At 34.1% G+C, this 23,104-nt stretch overlaps 1 protein-coding gene across 20 annotated transcripts in view; it reads left to right on the top strand.

Annotated features, from left to right (window-relative positions):
• Gphn (gephyrin) overlaps window positions 1-23,104 on the top strand; it is a 410,619-nt gene that overhangs the window by 152,102 nt on the left and 235,413 nt on the right. For all 20 annotated transcript variants that reach the window (XM_076921909.1, XM_076921924.1, XM_076921922.1 and 17 more), the window contains exon 4: window positions 18,056-18,148. In XM_076921909.1, the coding sequence (XP_076778024.1) occupies window positions 18,056-18,148 (93 nt within the window). The remainder of the gene's footprint in view (window positions 1-18,055; window positions 18,149-23,104) is intronic.

Below are 23,104 nucleotides of genomic sequence, written 5' to 3'. Positions count from 1 at the left end.
TCCTCCTACAGGGTCACCCTCCTCCTCAGCTTCTTCAAACTTTCCCCTAATTCAACCACAGCGGTCAGCAGCTTCTGTCCATCGGTTGGATACAAATATCTGCATCTGACTCTTTCAGCTGCTTGTTGGGTCTTTTGGAGGGCAGTCATGATAGGTCCCTTTTTGTGAGCTCTCCATAGCCTCAGTAATAGTGTCAGGCCTTGGGGCCTCCCTTGAGCTGGATCTCACTTTGGGCCTGTTGCTGGACCTTCTTTTCCTCAGGCTCCTCTCCATTTCCATCCCTGCAGTTCTTTCAGATTGCAGATCAGAGTTTCGACTGGGGAAACCCTATCCTTCACTTGATGTCCTATCTTTAAGCTGGAGGTGGGCTCTACAAGTTTCCTCTCCCCACTATAGGACATTTTATCTAAGGTCCCTCTCTTTGAATCCTGAGAGTCTCTTGTCTCTCAGGTCTCTGGTACCTTCTGAAGGGTCCTCCCAACCTCCTGTTTCTGGAGGTTGCCTGTTTCCATTCTTTCTGCTGGCCCTCAGGGCCTCAGTCCTTTTCCCCCATCCAGTAGGAGATCATGTTCCCCTCCTCCCCACTCCCTGTTCCCTTTCCTTCCCAGGTCCCCTCTCCCCCATGTTATTGCTTTCTTCTTTTTCCCAAGTGGGACTGAGGCTTCCTCACTTGGGCCCTTTAGCTGGTTGACCTTTTTGAGGTTTGTGGACTGTATCTTGGGTATTCTGTACTTTTTTTTTTTGCTAATATCCATTTATTAGTGAGTATATATCATGCATATCTTTTTGGGCCTCAGTTACCTCATTCAGGATATTTTCTAGTTCCATCCGTTTGCTTGTAAAACTCAGGATTTCCTTGTTCTTAATAGATGTGTAGTATTCTGGAAGGGGACCTTGATTCTTCTAACAGATGTTTTTCTTTGGGAAGGTGTGACCTAGAGTATGAGAATTTCTCTCTTGATTTGAGGGTTATTGTATTTTAAGATAGACAGGCTTCCATCATTTCTCATGTCTTTAACTCTAACTTGTAGAGACTAAATTATTGATCAGTGTGACCATAAAAGGCAAGGTTTTTCTCTACATATCCCCCACTCATAGGAATGAAGGCTTAGCTTAGGTACTGTCATTCTAGAACACTAGGGCCTATCACCTTCAACAGCTTTTCGTAGGGCAAGAGCATTAAGGATATAAAAGGTTGGCCCAGAAGACAAAGGGCTACTACCCTTAAGTTAGGACAGACAATAATAAAGCTGTGTCCACAGACAGAAGCCTTTCATGACAGCATGTTCCGAAGGTCTTTTCAAGAAACTGACTTTTTGAATGTGCAAAAATCAGGTCTAAGCACACTTTCTGAAACAGTGGTGGTTGTAGTGGTAAGCAATCAAGAGTTTTTTTTGTTTTGTTTTGTTTTAAACTTTATAAACAATGGGAAATGAAACCAGCCAGCTTATGAGAAAGAACCTGAAATAGAAGTGACTAAAAGGAATCCCCAAGAAGCCAGAATAAACCTCAAAAATAGGACTCTAAAACTAGCCTTGCTTGAATTATATCAGGCTGTACAGTAATTTTAGTCCTATGGTATTGTTTAAAACAGTAGTCTAGACATAGCAGGTAGTTTATAGAACATTTACTACTCTTGCAGAGGACCCAAATTCAGTTGACAGCTTCCAAGTCAAGCAGCTCTCAGCTGCATGTAACTGGCTCTAGAGTCTCAGATACCGTCTTCTGGGCTTCATACTTCCCTCCCCAACATAGTCAAATGAATTAAGAAATAAAAAGCTTAATAAAAATAACTGAAACAGTAGGTCAATTGATTACAAATTAATGGAGTCTAAAAGCACATGTTGATGGGGACAGGTAGATAAATTACTGAGCAGAGAGGTTATACAAAGAGAAGAAATAAAGGTAGCTCTCCCAAAACCAAGTTAATATTCCTATGGTGCCTGTGTATATGTCAAAGCTGAGTCCTACAACAAGTTAACTATCAGAATGTCTACCGTAAGTAGAAGTAATTTTTACTGAGTTAAGTCGGTAAGTTTTATAATTAGACAGGAAACAACCACAAGAAGCCTTGGACATGAGGAAGTAGTGTCAGTATCCATATTTACTTCACTGTATTATATAACCTATATAATTTTCAACAAAAAGTATTATATATTGATAGACTAGTAAATTGTGATACAAATATGGGAAACAAAGTAAGAAAATGAAGTTGCCTTTAAATGTATTCACAAGAAAAAATTAAGAAATCATTTTTAAAATCAAAAATCTTATGACCATATCTCATCAAATGGTAATATTAGTTATACTTCTCAAGAGACACAGAATTAATAATAGACATCCAGATGCATATAAGAGGGTTTCTTTTAAGAATGGATACATGCTGTATGATAATGGGATCCAGGAGGCTACATGGTATGTAGTCTGCAAACTATATGATGAAAAACAAATACATCTATAATAAGACCAGAGTATAAAATTGAAAGGCTTGAAAACAATTAGTTGTTGCTTTAAGTTGCAGGGACACATCACTCCAAATCCAAATCATAAATACCTGAATGGAGAAGACTGATGTTTAAGCCTAAGTAAGGGCCATGGAGAAGAGAGTTTTAACTGATGTGTTTGAACTCCCACAAATAGACAATATTGTTTTAGAAAAAATAATTATCAAATTCACTGCTGGAACTGTAAGTATAATTGAAACAGAAGATTCACCATCAAGATTCAACAGATTTAAACCTAGAAGGAAAAAAATAATCAATGAAACAAAAGGGTTATAAATAGAAAAGGAAAAAGTCAAAGTATCCTGAGATCACACCAGAAAAGTGTTAGAACTGATAAAGCTGTTTAGTAAAGAGTAAGGGTATAAAAATTAGAAGTCTTCCTATATACCATGAACAAAGATACTAAGGTAGAAATCAACACAAACTATCACTATCAGAATAGATGTAAATAAATAAAATAATTTAATAAAAAGTTTATAAAAGAAATAAAGTAAGAAAAGTAGAAAGTTGCCTCAGTAGGTAAAGACACTTTCTCTGTAAACCTCACTTTAAAAAGCCAGATGTGGTGATGCAAATATATAATCTTAGCACTCCTGCAGTAGAACCAGACACAGACTCAAGGGAGTTGGCCAGAATTTTTCTGTCACTTAGACTGCAACACTTTATAACAAAATACCATACCTCAACATGGTAGAACAAAGAGAACTATGTCCTAAAAGTTGTCCATAGACATCTACATAGGCATCATGATATGTGCATGTACTACACATGTATAAACACATTCTAAATTTTTTAAATAAACCTTACAAGAAATAACAAATTCTAATAAGGATATAAACAATTGGGAATGCTAATACATTGCTGGTGGAATTGAGGTATGTAAACTAAAACTGGAAGTTAATATGGGGGTTTATAAGAAAATTAAGATAAAACTACTCCCAGCAGTTAGAAGCAAAGGCAGGTGAATCTCTGAGTTCAAGACCAGCCTTTTCTAAAGAATGTGTTCCCGGACAACCAGGACTATATAGAAAGACCCTTTCTCAAATAACAACAACAAAACAAAAACAAACATATAAAATAAAACTTCTGAATGACCTTACTATACCATTCCTGGGCATTACAGGAAGGGGGAAAGGTAAGAAAGGAGATTATTGGGACAGTAAGTGGGAATATGCTCACCATGCATGAAAAGAAAAATAATAACAATAATAAAAGGAATAGAACATTGGAGCATGACTAAAGCTTTCTCTACCACATTACTAGTTACTACTACTTACCTCATCCAAAAGGATTTACTGTTCTCAAATCTAGCATCATGAATTATCTTTATCATTTTGAAATCTACATCCACATGATCAGTGTTGTCTTTTCATTAAAATAGAACAATTTAAGTATTCATTCTATTTGGAAAACAGTTATTTTCAGCAATAGGCTATTATGAATAATCTTGGCAATAATCAGTCTTAATCATGTCTTTTGGTGTACATTTCTATGCATTCCCATTACATCTGTACCTGGTTGACAGAATAACTGAAAATAATCAAATTAAAGTGTATGCAAATGAATTATGCTTACTGGAACCTGAGTTTTCTCAGGTGAATAAAACAATTTGTACTTCCGTAAATCTTTTTTTCAGAATTTGAGTTTGTTTTACATTCTAACAGTGTAGTAAGCCTGTTGAATATCTTTTGATACGTTTTTCTTGGCCATTTGTATGCCATTTGTGATATGTCTGTGTATGTTTTCTTCTTAAATAAATGTATTTCCACTCTTCTTTTTTACTATCTTGAAGTCTTTACTGAGCACATATTTCTAATTTTAATGAGTTCTTAAACTCTTTCAGTTATAGTTAATAGGTAAATATTTTGTAGTTTTATGAATGATCCTGAAAGCATTCCATTCCCAAGGTAAAATAACCCCATATTTTATCAAGTAATATAATTATATATTAAATATTTTAAGAGGACATACTTAGAATTCTTAAGTCTAGAAAATTATTTTTGAGTATAAAAGAAAAACTCCAGTAAATCCTAGCAAATTTCTTATGGATGTAGTGTATTTACAATAGTAACTAGTATAAGAGTTTTGTTACATGTGCTCTGCTAACTTTCTTTACTAACCAATTCTTTCATGTGAAACTTACATGCTGAGGTCACTTAAAATGATTTAGGCAGAGTGACTATTTTTAATCAAATCTATATGTCATTTGATTTATCTATAAATTTTTTACAAGTAATAACTATTATAAACTGAAACTATTAACTTTTATAATTTCTTACCATAGAGCAAGCTGTAAAAGAATCAGGGTGTACTGCTCAGAGAGCAGCAGCAGTTACCAACTCCTATTTAAACATTCTATTAACAATGTTATTTTCATAGCATTTTTACTGTTTTTCATTTAAACTTTTGTTCATTTGTATACTGCTTTTCTATAATGGCAAATTAAAGATATAATTTTAGCATTTTCACCAATTGCCTAGCATAATTTTTGTTTTATCTCTTTTTTTTCCACTGAAAGGAAGGTCTACCTCAGAGCCTCTTTCATTTCCATTTCAGAGACAAGTGTTAAAATGAATGCCTTCTTATTTCATTACTTATATATTTAGCTTTTAATAAGTATTTATTAATCATGGCTCATTTGATGCACTTAATTCTTTGAAGCCTAGGATTATTTCTTGCTAAGTATTTTGCTTGAGGATAAAAATGTAGTAAAGCAAAACTCACGTTTTAAACCTGAGTTTAAAGACAAGAATTTTGACAAGTTTGAGACAAGAATTATGATTTTGTCATATTATAGGTTACATACAAATATATAACTAGGAGAGTTAAGTGAGATACACAAAGAGAGACCAATTCTATGGCTAGGTTCATGGCATATAGGTCTAAAGTTTTACATATAGGGGTGTAGGGAAAATGTTTTGCTTTCCTCTTTGATTCAGGTTCTTGACTCTTAAGAGTCTTTATGATATCTAAGGAATAATTAGTATCCCTCTCCCTAATGTAAGTATGTATGGTTGCTAGGATTTTAATTTGATCTAGTTAGTAAAATGCTTTAAATGTGAGGCTGGAGAGATGGCACAGTGGTTAAGAGTATATACTAGTAGAAGACCAAATTTCAATCCCTAGCACCTATGTCTGGAAGCTCTCAACTGCATGTAATTCCAGATCAGGGGAATAAAGGACTGTTCTCTGGCTTTTGTTGTACTGCATTCACATGTATGGGCCCACATGGACACATAATATAAAATTATAAAATTAAATCTTTAAATGTATACTTTTTCTAGCTATTATGTTTATATGCTTTTGTATATAATACTTTTGTATTGAATATGTTAAGTACATATTCTTATATTACTCCCTTAGGAAAGTAAACTATTGGAATTTTGTAGTATTAAAAGATTCAGCATGGTAATTTTAAAATTACATTTAGTAATATTATTATTATTATTATTATTGTCATTATTCTTATTATGTTCGCATGTATTTGTGATACATAATAATTTGTAGGAATCACCTTCTGACTCCATTTGGGTTTCCGGGCTAAAAACTCAAAACATTAGTCTTGGAAAAATTATATTTATTTTTCTACTTTTGATGTCTTTCAGTGTTAGTGCTACTGTTGTTACCTGATTGTCTGAAAGCTTTTATTTTTCCTTTTATCTGTTTTACAAACTGTGAAGCCATCTGTTTTCTGGATGATATATAGGTAGGTAGGTAGGTAGATAGATAGATAGATAGATAGATAGATAGATAATCTGCTAAGGTTTGAAAAGTGGAGTTTGTACAGAAATATGAGAAATTATGTTTATATAATGATAATGCTGATTTTCCATGTTCTTATTTAAGCACAAAAGAAGATTATTTAATTTTAAATGAAAGGTTTACTTTCTCAACATATTGGGAAATAAGAATAAACATTAGCATATTTTTCTAGAAATAGAGGAAAAATAGTGATCCTTAATGGAACATTCAAGCTGACTATTGAGTTTTTAGATTACCTAATGTGAGAGGATACTGAGCCCAGGAACATTTAACATAAGTTTCATGGGAATATTGTTGATCTAAAAGCTACTGCAGAGGAGATACTAATATTGGGACACTGAAAAAACTGTCACATTTACTCACACATTGCATGTAATATTTGCTGTTTGTTTGTTTCCATCCAAGCCTCTCCACACACATCACATGAAACAATAACAGTTTATATTTCTTTTTAGTTGCATATTATTCTCCAGGGTAAGACAGTTCAAATAATAGCTTTCTATTTGTCTTTATACTCTGTTTATTTTATTTTTTTATAAATCTATAATTTTATTAAGACAAAACTGACAGTATTGTATGAAGTTTACATTTACATAAAAATTTTCACCTATATATTAACACATGCTGAAAAAGATCTGACCATGTAGTTCTAGATGCCTGTCTAAATACTAAAAATTGGTAGATCTCATGATTCAAGACAGTATTTTGGACATAGGTTAATCGGGTAACTCAGAGCTGGTTTTGTTCTTTGTGGCCCACTTTAAGCTCATGTTAGGAGCACCTTGGCTGTAGGTTTCAGTATTCACAGATTTTTTTAAAAAACAGTATCTTACAGTCCTCATTTATGGTGCAAAAGACATCTTTTTGAAAAGGCAAAATATTCTAGACATAGAACCAATTTATTAGGTAGCTGTTCTTTCTATTGTTTGATCATTTTTGTAATTGGACCCTAAATTTTAACCAAGATGATTCTGCTCATCTCCCTTCCTCCCTGTCCCAGCACTCCCATCCAATTACTATACCAGTAGTAGCCAAAAACTTCACACATGCTAGGCTGAAAAATGCGGTTAGCACTATAGGGAAGAAGGCTGTGGTTGTGGAGATGCTCTTTGATGATCGACAGTATCTTTGCTTTTCTGAAATTTTTGCTTTCTGCAACTTTTGTCCTTCATGGGAGACCTGTTGCTTCCTTAGTAAAGCATAGAAACACTTACCCTTTGCCGTCCACTGCAATAGGTTAGTGAAATATACAGTTGAGACAATTTAAAGCACTTGGGCTGCTGCAGGACACACAAACTATGTTGGCTCTTTGACGGACATCTCTCTTTTTTCTTTTTTTCTTTTTTTGTATTAGATATTTTCCTTATTTGCATTTCAGATGCCTTCTCTTTCCCCCATTTCTACTCCCTAGAAATCCCTTATCCCATCCCCTCTTCTTTTTGCTCTTAAACCATTTTAATTGCATGCAAGTTGTAAAGTCAGTTCTAGGTTAAGGAACTAGCAATACAAAAGATGCAAATAGTCAAGGAACAAGCAAGACAATAAACACAAATAGTCAAAGAACAAGCAAGGCAATAAACAAAATTCTGTGAACACTCCTGTAATCACTGTTTCTAGGGGCTTATTAGGATGACCAAAATATCTGAGCCAACTTTCCTGTTCTAGCTCAAAGTCATTTTCATGTTTGAAGCCTACGTCCTTCTTCTAACCTAAAATTTAGATTTCTGTCTGAAAATACTTCTTTGTTATAGCCTAAGATTTAGATTCCTGCTTGAAATTACTTCTTTGTTCTAGCCTAATGTCAGATTCCTGCCTGAAGCCTACTTCCTTGTCCTTGGCCAATGTCATATTCCTTTCAAGAAGCCCATTTTCTTGTCCTTGGCCCATGTCAAATTCTTGCCAAGCAGCCCTAAAAGCTCTCTGTCTCTCCCCCTATTTTATTTCATAAACAAGAGTGTCTTATGTCATTCTGACAAGAATGCCTTTCTTACTCATCATGGAATATGCCTTATTCAAAGCAATGCATTTATGTCTGAGGTTGGTAAGGCTCTGTGCAGAATGTTACCCATTCCAGCCTGTTAATTTAATAATTCTGTTTGGGGGTCCATTTTCAGTTTCAAGCCATGTACTTGGGCTGCCAACATGTTGATGTTGTTAAAGACAACATTAACACGATGGGCAAGAATAAAAGTATTCCCAGGACAAAGGGCTAGCATGATCAAGCTATATATCCCATTCTTGAAGCTTGACCAAAATAGAAATACTGACCTCAGGCCATGGGGAATTTTATCAGCAGTATCTGCCACATCAACACTCAGCAGATTAGCATTCTTTAATTCATAAGCTCACTATGCAAAGTTAAAACATCCAGAGAGGTGTTAGAATTATTCCAAATATACTACAAGTGCAAAGGACATCTTCTCAAGCTACCTCTATGGTATCAAGACAAGTAGAACTTCTCTCCCCACTTGAAACTCACAGTCAGAGGTGATGGGGGATGGTATTCAAGAGGGCTACTTCTTGTCTTGTTTATCATCATCCCCTGGAGGGTAGGTATACCATGGTAGCCTTTCCTCATAGAAGGATATGACAACCTGTGGGCCCTTGACATTGGCTTTTATTTCATCAGGAATATGAGTTCTTCACTGAAGTCAGTAGCTCCAGTAATCCATTCTGTTTCTAAACCCCTAGGCAAAGCCTTGTGGCCTTTCTGATTCTTCTTTCGTTTTCTTTGCTTTGCTTTTCTCTCCCTTATCTTCAGAATAAGAATCAGTTTTGTGCTTGCTTCCCCCTGATTAATCTGTTTAATGAGCTGTTTTCTATAACTGCAAAAACTCAGCAATAAGTTCAAGGCAATCCATATTCTTTCTGGCTCTCATGTGTTCTCATCTGAGAAATCCTTCCATTTTAAAATATTCCACCTTGTCCTTGACAACTGGAACTACATTTTAAAAAGTGTAACAATTTTATTATAAAGAATGTAAATTAGAAATAAAATATTACAGTAAAAATGTGGTAGGAGCCAAAGTAAATCAGTGTTAAATATTAATCATATAATAAATTGCAAAAATAAAATAAGCAACTCAACAAAATGCATTCAGTTTTTTCAGGTGACAGTTATTCTTGTCTTGCACTGCAAAAGTAAAGATTTTGAAAGCCCCATGTGATGTGGCTATGCCTACAATACCCAATACTCAGGAGACCAACAGTGGCAGATGACAGATATAAACCTAGTGTTGCAGACATATCGAGTTCGTGGCCAGCATGAAGCTAGGGAAAAGGAAGAAGGATATCTGAGGGGAAATTTTGTTTCTGAACTTTCTAAAGGTGAAGGGGAAAGAAGAGTTAAATGATTAAAATACTGACTATCAAAAGAATGAAGTGTGACAACTAATCAAATTGTTGTTTAAAATTTGCTTACTTTTTTTTTTTTTTACAATACCCACAAAATAATAAGAAATTAAACTGGAAAATAATGAAAAGGAAATAAATGATATAGTATACTCCCAATGTATTTAACCTGAAAGCAATCATTATTAACAAATATTTTAAAAATGTCACGTTTCTATACTTGTTATAGAGCTAACAGTATGATGCTCCAGTGAATGAAGGACAGTGATATACAAACTTTGAACAGTCCCTTAAAGCTAATACATAATAGCATTTTGTTTACATCTTAGCTGTTTGTGTTTTGATAACTCAGTTCTACAGCCCACTTTTGTTTGTTAGAGTTTTGGGGGGTTTTTTGTAGATTTTGAGACAGGATTTCTCTGGGTATCCCTGACTATTTAGGAACTCACACAGTACTCTGTAGATTAAGGTGGGTTTGACCTCAGAGATCTGCCAACCTCTGCTTCCCAGGTATGTTGTGGGATTAAAGACATGCATAGCCACCTCCCTTTTATTTACCTCTCAACAAAGCAAAGAGAAGCAGTGTAGTCAATGTTTCTAACTGTAAGAGAGCATATATAGTAAATAAAAAGCAGTCTAAATGAAAAACTGATAAATCATTAATAGATTTCATTTACAGATTTTGACTGTTATGGTTTGCCATCATATATATTATGGTTTACCCTATGTTTATATTTTAAACAAAATATTAGATTAGTTTTATCCATGTATGAACAGTATTATTAGCATAATTACATTTTCTTTTCACCTTCCCTTTTCTTATCTTTACATTTTGATTCATTCTATGAACACCAGAAAAAAAATAATTGAATACCAGCAGGCTTTAATGTAGAGTTTAATTTTAAATAATTTCAGAAATAAAAGATTAAAAAGTAGAGACTGGTAAATACTAAGGCCTATTTCAACGTGAAAGAGACGTTACAGGTGTAAAACCAAATGTAGTAAGATAAACTACTTTCTAAATAATATATCACAAATAACTAAGTTAAATATGATAAATTGCAAAGATAAATGACTACCTATGATAAAGTATTCATAAAAAGCATGATGGAAAAGTAACTGAAAATTATAGTGATATATATACAGTTAGAAGGCATCCTCATATACTGTAGTAAAGAATCTCCAAGTCTAAGGGTTCTAATTCCATAGATCATTTAAAGGAATAGATGTTCTTTATTCTCAACAAGCTCCTAGATGACAGTAATGCCAGTATTCCAATGACACTTTCATCAACAAGACAACATACTCAAAGGTGTTCCAATTGAATAAAAATGTGAAAGAAAACAATATCTTATTTAAGTCTTTATACTCTTCTTATCTAGTGATGGGTTTGAATAAATTTATTCCATGGCTAAGGGGATGGTTGCTGCATGAGATTTTAATCCCACCACTCAGGAGGCAAAGGCAGGCAAATCTCATGAGTTCCAGGTCAGCATGATCTACAGAGCAAGTTTTAGGATAATCAAACCTACACACATAGAAATCTGCCTCGAAACACCCACCCAAAAAATATATTCTATGAAACTTTCTTTTTAAATAAATGAATTAATGAGTCAGTAATTCCATGGCTTCTTTGTCCCTAGAATTTTAAATTTTGTTTCTGTTATTAAAAATAAATTTATTTCCTATATATAGGAATATATAACCTATTATGTTTTCTCCTTCCTCTATTCCTTTCAGTTCCTCCCCCACCTCCCTTCCTATCAGAAGCTATCCTATTTTCTGTCTCTCTTTGAAAACAAACAGGCATTTCAAGGATAATAATAAAATGTAGTAAGATAAAACAAAAACAAATCAGAATATGACAAAACAAACAGAAAGAAAAGAGATCAAGTAAAGGAGCAAAAAACAGATATAGATGCTGAGACGCACTAATTCACACATTCAGGAATTCCATAAAAACAAAACTAGAAGCTATAATCTTTATACAAAGGACCTTTAGAAATTTTTTAAAAGGGGGATGAAGCCCTTTAGGAGACAAGGAACATTCAAAGATTCTACTCAGTTTCTTTCCTTTCTTTTTTAAATTTAATGAATGATTTTATTAATTTACATTTCATCTATCTTTTGCCTTCTTCCCTGTCCTCCACAGTTCCTCATCCCATTCCTCTTCTTCCCCTTGCCTTTAAGAGAGTTCTTCCCCACCCCCACCCCACCTAGCATCTCCCTTCACTGAGGCCTTAAGTCTCTAGAGTATTAGGGACATTTTCTTTCACTGAGGTTAGACCAAGCAGTCTTCTGATATATATATATATACACACACACACACACACACACACACACACACACACATACATACATTCATACACACACACACATATGCATGCATGCATGCCAGGGGGCTCAGACTAGCTCATGTGTGCTGCCTGGTTGGTGGCTCAGTCTCTGGGATCTCCCAAGGGTCCAGGTTAGTTGAGACTACTGGTCTTCCTATAAGGTGGCCCTCTCCTTCAGTTCCTTCAGTCTTTCCCCTAATTCCATCATAGGGGTCCCTGACTTCAGTCCAATAGTTTGGTGTAAGTAGTTGCATCTGTCTCAGTCAGGTGCTAGGCCTCTCAGAGGACAGCTATGCCAGTCCCATCTGTAAGTATATTATAGCATCAGTAATAGTGTCAGGCCATGGTGGCGCCCTCTCCCCCATGAGATGAATCCCAAATTGGGCTAGTCATTGGACTACCTTTCCTTCAGTCTCTTCTCCATTTTTATCCCTGCAGTTCTTTTAGACAGGAACAATTCTGGATCAGAAATTTTGACTGTGGGTTTGTAACCCCATCCCTCCACTTTGGGTCCCTATCTATATACTGAAGGTGGAGTCTTCAAGTTCCCTCTCCCCAGTGTTGGGCCATGCTGGGGGTGGCTAAGGTCACCCCCATTGATAACCTTCTCCAAAATTGACCATATAATCAGACACAAATCAAGCCTTAACAGATACAAAAAGATTTAAATAATCCCAGACATTTTCTCAGATCACCACAGAATAAGGCTGGACTTCAATAACAACAAAAACAACAGAAAGCCCACACACTCATGGAAACTGAACAACTGTCTACTCAATGATGACTTGGTCAGGGGAGAAATACAAACTAAATTAAAGACTATAGAATTCAATGAAAATGAAGACACAGCACACTCAAACTTGTGGGACACAGTGAAAGCAGTGCTAAGAGGAAAATTCATGGCACTGAGTGCCTTCATAAAGAAATTGGAGAGATCCCATACTAGCAATTTAACAGCATACCTGAAAGCTCTAGAATAGAAAGAAGCAAACATTCCCAAAAATACTTGACCACAGGAAATAGTCAAACTCAAAGCTAAAATCAACCGATTAGAAACAAAGAGAACAATACAAAGATATATGAACCCTTAGCCAAACTAACTAAAGAGCATAGAGACAGTATCCAAATTAACAAAATCAGAAATGAAAAGGGAGACATAAGAACAGAAGCTGAGGAAATTAAAAAAAAAAAAATTAGATCTTACTGCAAAAGCCTATACTCAACAAAACTGGAAAATCTAGATGAAGCTGAAGATTTTTCTAGACAGATACCACGTACAAAAGTTAAGTCAAGATCTGGTAAACTATCTAAACAGTCCCATAACACCCAAGAAAATAGAAGTCGTCATTAAAAATCTCCCAACCAAAAAAAGCCTAGGGCCAGATTGTTTTAGTGCAGAATTCTACCAGGCCTTCAAAGAAGAGTTTATACTGATACTCCTCAAACTATTCTACAAAATAGAAACAGAGGGAACACTGCCTAATTCATTCTATGAGTTTCTTTTCTTATGGCTATCTACTGCTGAGAAAGTAGATACCTTTAAAAAAAGTTTGTTTCTCCAATGAGACTCCCTTGGGAAAATGAAATTTTCATTTGCAGTATTTATCAAAATGACTAAGTCAGCTCAGTCAGTCAATGGGTTCTCCAGGGACAGAGTGAGGATTAAAAAGAAAAAGACAATTAGACAACACTGTAACATTGACCCCAGCCAGTTCTGAGGCTGAAGTGGGTTTATTTTTTTCCAGTCTGATTTTATACCATTTTAATTACATTCAGATAATAAGGTCAGTTCTAGGTTCAGGAACAAGCAAGACAATAAGCACAAATAGTCAAGGAACAAGCAAGGCAATAAACAAAGTCTCATAATAACTGTTTCTAGGAGGTTATCAGGATGACCAAGATATCTGAGCCTACTGAAGTCTACTTTCTTGTATTGGCCCAATACCAAATACCTGTCAAGTTTCTAGAAGCAGCCTGCAAAGCTCTGCACATCAAAAGTAAATAGCTTTTGTTTTAGGAGTGAGGGTATGTATCTACTTCTCTGGGATCCTACCTAGTGTAGATCTCAGGAGACCCGTGTACTTGCTGTTGTAGCCTATGTTCATCTGTTCTGCTGTGTTTAGAAGGTCTTGCTTCATTGGTATTCTCAGTCCCCTCTGGATCTTATATTCTATCTCCTCTTTCACAGGGTTCCCTATGCTCTGAGGAGAGGGATTTGATAGAGACATTTCATTTAGGGCTGAGTGTCTGAGGTCTCTCATTCTCTGTATATGTGCATATTTTGCTCTTATGGATCTTTCTCTGTATTTGTTCCCATCTACTGCAGGAAGAAGAGTCTAATTAGTGAGTGTAGCAGAATGTCATTCGGAGTCATTTTATTGCTATGTTCTTTAACAGTATATTAGTATTTAGTTTTTCTCTCGGTCCCTGGACTATCTGATGTCAGGTTCTTGGCCACCTCATTAGTGTAAGGGATAAATTCCATTTCAGGAATTGGGTCTTAAATACAATCAGATATTAATTAGTTCATTACTCCCATGACTTTTGTGGCACTACTGCACTAGCATGTATTGCAGGCTGGTTTGGTACTTAATTTTTTTTTCTATGGCATGCAGAATTACCCTCAAGTATCATGATCACTAGTCAGGAGGCGTGAAGGCTCTAGGAAAGGCACAAACTTGGCTTCTCCATGATCAATGAGTTGTGTAGGTATTGTCTTCAACAATGGGGCCTTACTGTCAGTTTGTGGAGAGCAACTTACAGCCTTGACAACAGCCTAGGTTGTCTGGGGGTTCCCAGTGGGATACCTTTGGCTAACAACTTAGATGTAAGCCATTTCCAATACTGAATGTTTCATTTGATGACAAGATGTCCATGTAGGACTCTATCTCCCCCATCAGTTTGCCATTTCATTTAAATTGTCTTCATGTATGTATATATTTTAGGAAGCTTTTACTACTTTTGGTTTCCATACTTACACTCAAATGCCTTTAACTTTAGCTGTCTCTCTGTGTTTTTGTTTTTTAATTTCAAACATTTGATTTACCAAGTGAAGACTAAGAAGCCAGACACTGTGGTGAAACCTGTTAGCTCAGAAAGGCAGAGAAAGCACCTAGCTGACTTTCTACTTCATCAGCATACCAGAGGGAAAAAGTTCCTCCTTCTTTGCACTCTCTTAAATACCCTTCAACTCAGAGGATGACCTTGTTGGGCTTCAATGGGAGGATGGCAGGAAAGGGGATAGCATTTGAAATTTAAATAAAGAAAATATCCAATAAAAAAAAATAAAACAGAAAGAGATAGAAAAAATATCCTTCAACTAAAAGACCCACTTTCTCTTTCCTGAGTTTTCTTATGTTTACTCCCTATCAACTGGTTGCTTGCTCTTCCAATTGACATATTGTTGACTTTATTTAGCTCTTGTTTACAGAAAGTTATTGGGTTAAGTGTGTGCTAGGGTTGACCCACATAAGAAAAAACATTTTTTTTTTCAGCTCAAAATCTCCAGGTTCACAATGTGATCAAATATTCTGCAACATCCCTGTATTTCCTCCCTCATCCTCTTCTTCCCTTCCCCTTCCTGCTTGATCCTCTCATTCCAGACCTACACACACACACACACACACACACACACACACACACACAGAGAGAGAGAGAGAGAGAGAGAGAGAGAGAGAGAGAGAGAGAGAGAGAGAGAGTCTATCCATAGTTTATTTTGTTTTCCCTTCCTATGGAGAGCTAATCATTCTCTGCAGCCTCCTGCCCTTGACCCCATTCCCTTAGTCAATACCTAACCTCTGGTTTTACTGTTAATGTGATTATCAATGACTTAACAGCTGGATTCTCACCTATAAGTGATACATACCATATTTCTTTCTGGGTCTGGGTTATCTCACTTCAGATGATTTTTCCCTTAGTTTCATCTTTTTACCTATGAGCTTCATGATTTCATTTTTTTAATTGCCTGAGTAATATTCCATTATATAAATGTACCACATTTCTTTATTCATCTATTGGTATTGAAGGTTTTTCACAGAACCACTTGTGTTTTAAATAAGAAACAGAGACTTCTATATAGTTTAAAGTTGTTGGACTTTTGCTGGAGCAGTCTCCCATCAAGCTAGTAACTTAACCTTGGGTTCTCTGCCATTCTCTTTCTACATATGGTTCTCACTGCTTGCTTCCAGCTCCATCTGTCTCATTCCTGCCTGCCTTCCACTTCACCCACTGTCTCTCCTGACTGCTCCCATACTTCTTCCCCATGTTCCAGTATCAGCTCTTTATTAAACAAAAGCCACATTTCAATTTGAACTAATCAACAGCAAGAAGATTCTGGTTCCATATCTTAGGGTTGCCATTAGGTATTGAGGGGCTGTCTGACCTTCACCATGGCAGCTTCCATTTTAATATGATAATCTCAGAGAATCATCTTTGGGGCAGGTGAGGAATGAGAAGCATTTATGAATATAAATTTAGTATTGGGTCATAGAGATGACAATACCAAAATCCTGCAAGGATTTACTTCTCTGCTGGTATAGCTATCATTGTATTGAAATACAGGGACACACCATCATACTATGTAAGGGAAACTCATCCCAACAGTTGAGGGATGACTAGGTTGTTTCCAGTTTCTAGCTGTTAGGAATAGATAGCAGTAACTATGGTCTCTGTAGTAGTACGAAGCATCCTTTGGGTATATGTCTAACATTGGTATAGTTGGATGTTTAGGCAGATCAATTCTGATATTCCTTAGAAACTACCACAATGATTTCCATAGTGGGTGTATAACTTTGTACTCCCACCAGCAGTGAATGAGTGTTTCCTTTATACAACCATGACAGCATGAGCTGTCATTCATTTTATTGATCTTAGTCCTGTATTGGATGGTTGGTAAGAATCTTTCTTCCTTTCTGTAAGATGTTGCTTTGTCTGAATGATACTGTCTTTTCACATGCAGAAGCTTTTCAGTTTCACGAGGTCCCACTTATTAATGTTTATCTTAGTAAATGCTCTATGTTCTGTTCAGAAAGGCTTTTCATATGCAAATAAATTCAAGGTTGTTTCCCAATTGCTCTTCTATCATGTTCAGTGTATCTGGTTTTATGTTGAGGTCCATTTGGATTTGAATTTTGTACAGCATGAAGAATATGGATGTATTTGCATTCTTCTACAGGCAGCAGTCCAGTTTGACCAGGACTATTTGTTGAAAATACTATCTTTTTTCCAGTGTGCATTTCTGGCTTTTTTTTTTTTTTTTTATCTAAAATCAGTTGTCCATAGGCCTATGGGTTTGTGTCTGGGTCTATAACTTAATTCTATTGCTCAATATGTCTGTTTTTGTGCCAGTACCATGCTGTTTTCATTATTATAGCTCTATAGAACAATTCAAGGGCAGGGATGGTGATAATTCAGCAGTTCTTTTATTATTTAACATTGTTTTACCAATACAATATTTATTCTAACACAGACTGTAGACTAGAAGTGATACCAAAGTATTATTTAAACTCTACTTTTGTTTAAGTAATTCTTGTAAAATCAGTATTGAAAGACGTAAAACTTAATAATTAATATTGGACATAAAATACTTATTCATTGATGGGAAAGTTATAGAGGAGCATAATTGTCATTCCAGAAGGTGTAGTTTGAAATCTTTTTTCCTTCTAGTTTATGAGCCTGTGACTATTTTTTCTCTTTTTAAATCCATAATAGAAAAATGTATTAGATTTTTTTGCATGTATAATTAAAGCATGACTATTTAGGTGCTAGAATTAATTTTGTTATCAAATAATAAGATTTTGTAATCAGCATATAGCAGTTAACTTTTTTAAACTTGGAAATATTTTATAATGTTGAAATAAGATTTAGATATGCCATATAAGCACATAACGTAAAAATAATAAATTGCAGTATTTCTTGTTTAAGATACTTTCATCAATTTGCAATTTTTATTATTTTCTTTAACAAGGTAAATGTTACAAATTGCATAGTATTTTGATGAAGTGTGAAAGAAAATATTGAAAGAATCTTATTTCTATGCTATGAAATTATTACTTATATTTTTAGCAAACAAGTAAGTTCTTCTGTACATTTGTTTTCTTCTAGGAAACACTCATAGACTGGTGTGATGAAAAGGAACTTAATTTGATATTAACAACTGGAGGAACAGGGTTTGCACCACGAGATGTCACTCCAGAGGTGAGATGGAATGTTCTTCTCATATTCAAGGAATATCCTAGTTACGTTATTTTCAATTCCTTTTACTATTATCATATTATTTTTTAGTTTTATAGGTAAAGTTATTACTTATGACTATGACAATACAAATATTTGGCTATAGAAGATTTTTTTGAAAAATATTTTTTGAATTTGCATTTAAAATTATTGAATATTAAGGAATTTGAACTGTTCTAGAAGTTAATTCATTTCCTTGATGACAACTAAACTTTAGGAGGTTATTGCAAATTTTTGGCAGTTAGAATGGCACAGATGTGATGTGCTTTTCTACTCTAGTTCAAATTTGGGTCTTATTTCCCTCTTCAAGTACTTTTGTAATTTGTCTCAAAAGTATGGTAAATAACTACTATATATTTATACTAAATTTATACTAAATTGATGAAAATGCACTATGTTTGCCATATTTTAAATGTGAGCAATATTTAAATTCAGAATTTAATAATCTAAACAGCATAAAGAATTCCTGTGCTAATGGCACAGGAATATCATCAACACAGGCAGAAAAAATAGGCAAAAAACAAAACATGAATATAGGGAAAGGGTCTTTAATTTGTGTTTTTAAAATCCATACATGCTAGGTATTACTGCAGAGTAGTACAAACTTATTTTATCATTATGACATAGTTTTCTTTACCCCTCAAATGAATGTTATGTTTCTGGTTCAGTTTCATCATGGTATTAACTATGTACTTCTATATCCAAACAAGTATACTATTCTATCTAGTATCTTCTTATTACTAAGGTTCTTTTTCTCTTCATTTATTAAATAATTGTTGTCTTTGTATGTTTTTAAATTTTGGCATTAGAGACCACAAGAATGCCTGCAAAAGTACTGATTGCTTCTCCCCTTCCCTGTAGTTCCTAATACTGTAATAGATGCTCACCGGGAAGAATCAATCATTGATTTTCAGGCAAATCTTTATATGGCATAAATGTTTCTGACCAATAAACTATACTCCTAAATTTTGAGAAATACTGTCTACATTTTGAAAAGGTACATTTCTAAAACAAATCCTAAAATTTTTACTGACTATTCTATTTTAGTATTATTTTTTTATATTATCATTATAATTGGAATTATAAATAAAATATATTTTCTTCTAAAGCATTCAGAAGATTTTTTTTTGAGATAGTGTCAACTTTACCTGTATAAGTCAAAAAATCATCTGTTTGCAATTTATTTACTTTCTATCGCCTAACTTGAGGTGGCCATCTGACAATTCTTATATGAGACTAACTGAAAAGAGTACAATTGACAGGGAAACTGTCTTTGCAGAGGTATGGTTATATTTTATGTTTGTTGTTATTGTTTGTTTGTAAGGAAACTGCCTATATGAAAGTTTTGATTTTTAGAGTATGGATATTTTAATTTTAAATTATTTTTATAATGAATCCATTGTTTTTCTATAATGGCTTAATATGTTTTCGTTAGTATTTTTTTTATATCACAAAATAGAAGAAGTTACCATAGAATTTATTCATAACCAAATAATATTATTTTTAATTGTAATAAAATAGTTTATATCATCAAGTATCTTGTTTACTGTAATTTCAAGTTATTCTTCAATTCTTTCTCTTCTGTTGATTAACAAGGTATAGGTGGGCTACATTCATTTATATTAATGATACATGTGTGGAATTTTTTCTCACAGTAATCATTTCTTCAATTCTTTATACATCAGTTGCCTTTCATCTCATTTAAATTAGATTCTGACCTGGAATTGTTCAGATTGTCCAAGTTTAAGGCTCAGTACCACAAGACTGTCCTCACCTCTGTCGCCATCAATAAATCTTGAATTCCCCAGATTATGTACACTTTGTCCTGGTTTTCTACAAAGTCTGTGAATTCTCATACCCTCTCCCTTCCAAAATACCATTAGCTAGGATGGCATACAAACTTTTATTATATGCTATTATACAACTCAATTAGCTCTATGGAAAAGAGGCATTATTCAGGTTATAGGAGGGACTACTAATAGAAAGCCCATGATTTGTTCAGACGCAGTACAGTTATAACACCCAAATGCATTCACCAATTCCTGAGCAATGGGATTCTTAATGCTCAGTGATCTTCATAGGAACTCCACCCTATCTGTGAGTGAGATGGAAAGTGTCAGCATTCTAATAACTTGGTGTTGCTGATAACCAGCACTATCCTGAGATTATGTAGATCTTCTTGTGAGTTTGAAACTTGTAATGAATTGCAAAAGGTACTACTATTATTCAGGGCCGTTGGGAAGAAGGGTACTACTATTATTCAAGGGGGTTGCGGAGTTTGGGGAATTCAACATGGAGAATTGGGGACTATATTTGTGTTATACAATGGTCTAGTCATTTAAGCACTCTGTTTATTTTCCTTACAGTGAGGGGAAATAGAATTACCTATTTCCCAATGTTCTGTATACATTTATTTTTAAAGATTTATTTTCATTACTTATGTGTACAGATATCTAGAAATATAATTAATGCAAATGCTCACAGAATTCAGAAGAGGGTGTCAGGTATCCTGCATCTGGAATAACAGGCAGTTGTGAGATAGTTGGTATGGGTGCTAGAACTGACCACTAAACCATCTCTTTACCCCAGCTTTCATTCAGTTGTTTTAAAAACTAATATACAAACTAAGAGGTTTTATTATGGCATTTTCATAATACATTGTTTTGGTGAATCCTCTTCTTTTTCACTCTCTGGTCTTCTGTCAGCCCCCAACCCTTCTGCCTCAGGTAATCTTACAGTTCACACCCCCTGCAGTCTATTGTTTTCTGTTATTCTATTCATCCCCTTTGCTTTAAATCCCCCCCTCTTTGAAACTCTTTCTCTTTCGATGACCTATACTCATACTCACTTTCATATCATTATGCATCCTTAAAATGGAAAAAGCTGTGAACATTTGGTGAAAACCACTGCTAACATTTCATATGAGTGTGCTTTAAATGGTTAAACATTTTCTTTTATGTGCTCCCAAGTTGTTGGGGAGGTTCTTTTTAATGTAACTACCAAACAAACAAATTTAGTCTTCTAACTAGTTCAGGATCTATACATGAAACCTTCAAAATCCCGTCAAATTGATTTTATCTCTCAAGCATTATATTTGATTCTTTTCATCTTTATATAAATATAATTCTGAAATTCATGCTATCCTAATATTTTTATTCCCTCCTTTTGGTACTATTTATTGATAAGATTCTCACTATGACTTTATGTTTTACACGTTAGAAATTGAGCAGCATTTTATTCTTAAGTTGTATTCAACTACTTAAAAACCATGAAGCTGTTTTTAATTTAGTATGTATATATCAAGTACCTGGGTGGATAAAGCATTAAGCTTACAATCTATGTATATATGTGTTCAGTATCTTTTTTAAAATGTTGATTTATCTGATTATTTATGACTTGCTCTTTAATGTTTATATCAGTTTATATTTTACACATAAAAGCAGATAGGATATGAATCTTTATGACCAAAGCTGTTTAACTGTAAAGGTTTTCATAAAAAAAAAAAAAAAAAAAAAAAAAAAAAAAAACTTTAAAAGAAGAAAAAAAAAAAACTTTAAAAGAAGACGGGGGCCTCCAAAACAATTATAATTTTCTTTATACCCTTAAGTAGATACAATTCCTATATTACCTAAAATATAACTGCATGCCCAATAAAAGTTAAAAGTTAATTCTAGCTTTAAACTATCTAACTATGTTTTATAAATTGATTATCTTGTATCTTTCCCTAGTAGAGCGGAGTTTTGCTAGACACATTTAAATAACTATACAGCTGTCGCTGACGAAATGTTTAAGATAGTGTTAGAACTTAACGCACACAATTACTGATTTGACAACTACAAAATAATGCACAGCTCCTTTCTCATAGGACTACTATTTTACAATCACTAATTAGTTTGATCTACAAATACAAGGGACAAATATTGGTCAGATGTTTGTACTATCAGGGAAAATACATTAAGAATGAAAATGGTAAAATAAAGCAAACCAAGTTTATTGCCACTTGGTGTGAATTGTAAGTGAAATGAATTTTAATCAACTTAGATTTCTTTGTAATTCTGTTTTTAAAAGGAAAATGAAGTAGTAAATTCCATAAAGTTATTTTGTTTAAAGCCTTAAGGCGTTCAGCATTGATTTTCCCTAAACTATGCATTTGTTTCTACTTTCCATCCCTATGTCATAGACTATGGTTCATGTAATGTTACATCCCTCCTGCTTTTATCTTTACATGTAGGGTGCTACCAAAGCTTACATAAGATAGCATAATCATAATCTTTAACATTGTACCATAATTTTAACATGAAATTTTTATATTTTCAGATGTATTGCATTTTTTTGATCTGCTGGTTGGGTAATTTGCACTAAAAAAGTCTAAGAATTATCAAATTTTATGAACAAAAGAAATCATTGCTATGTGTTAGCTCTTCATGTTCACTTATTACTTAATCGTGTGTCCAAAACGAATCTTGTCATTCTTAAAAACAAAAAGCTTAAGTATGGATGTTTAGTTCTAGACCAGACTGAAAGCATACAAAGAATATATAATTATTAAAGTATTTGATAATATTTTTAGTATGTTAGAAAATATTAAGCTGCTTAAATTCACAAGGTAAACATCAAACTTCAGAACTTTTAGAAGGCTCACCTAAAAGAGAATTAAGATTCCACACTGATCTATTTCTTTGATCATAATCAAATACAAGTATATATTACACCTAGTTTTATCTAATTTTTAAAGCTATGTATTTTTAATATTCTTTATGTATACAATTTCATGCTGTGTTCCAGAGTTAAAATATGAGTAAGGCATGGTCAGTTCATTCAAAAAAAGCTGATGCTTTGTCATAGGAACCAAGAATCTGACATGGGCCAAATTTACCCTATATGTCTTCGCATATTCTGTTAAGTGTGGAAGGCTTTACA

This window comes from Arvicanthis niloticus, chromosome 23, assembly GCF_011762505.2.
Source record: "Arvicanthis niloticus isolate mArvNil1 chromosome 23, mArvNil1.pat.X, whole genome shotgun sequence".
Taxonomy (NCBI): domain Eukaryota; kingdom Metazoa; phylum Chordata; class Mammalia; order Rodentia; family Muridae; genus Arvicanthis; species Arvicanthis niloticus.
The sequence above is the reverse complement of the archived record's forward strand: the minus strand, read 5'-3'. Positions and strand labels throughout refer to the sequence as shown.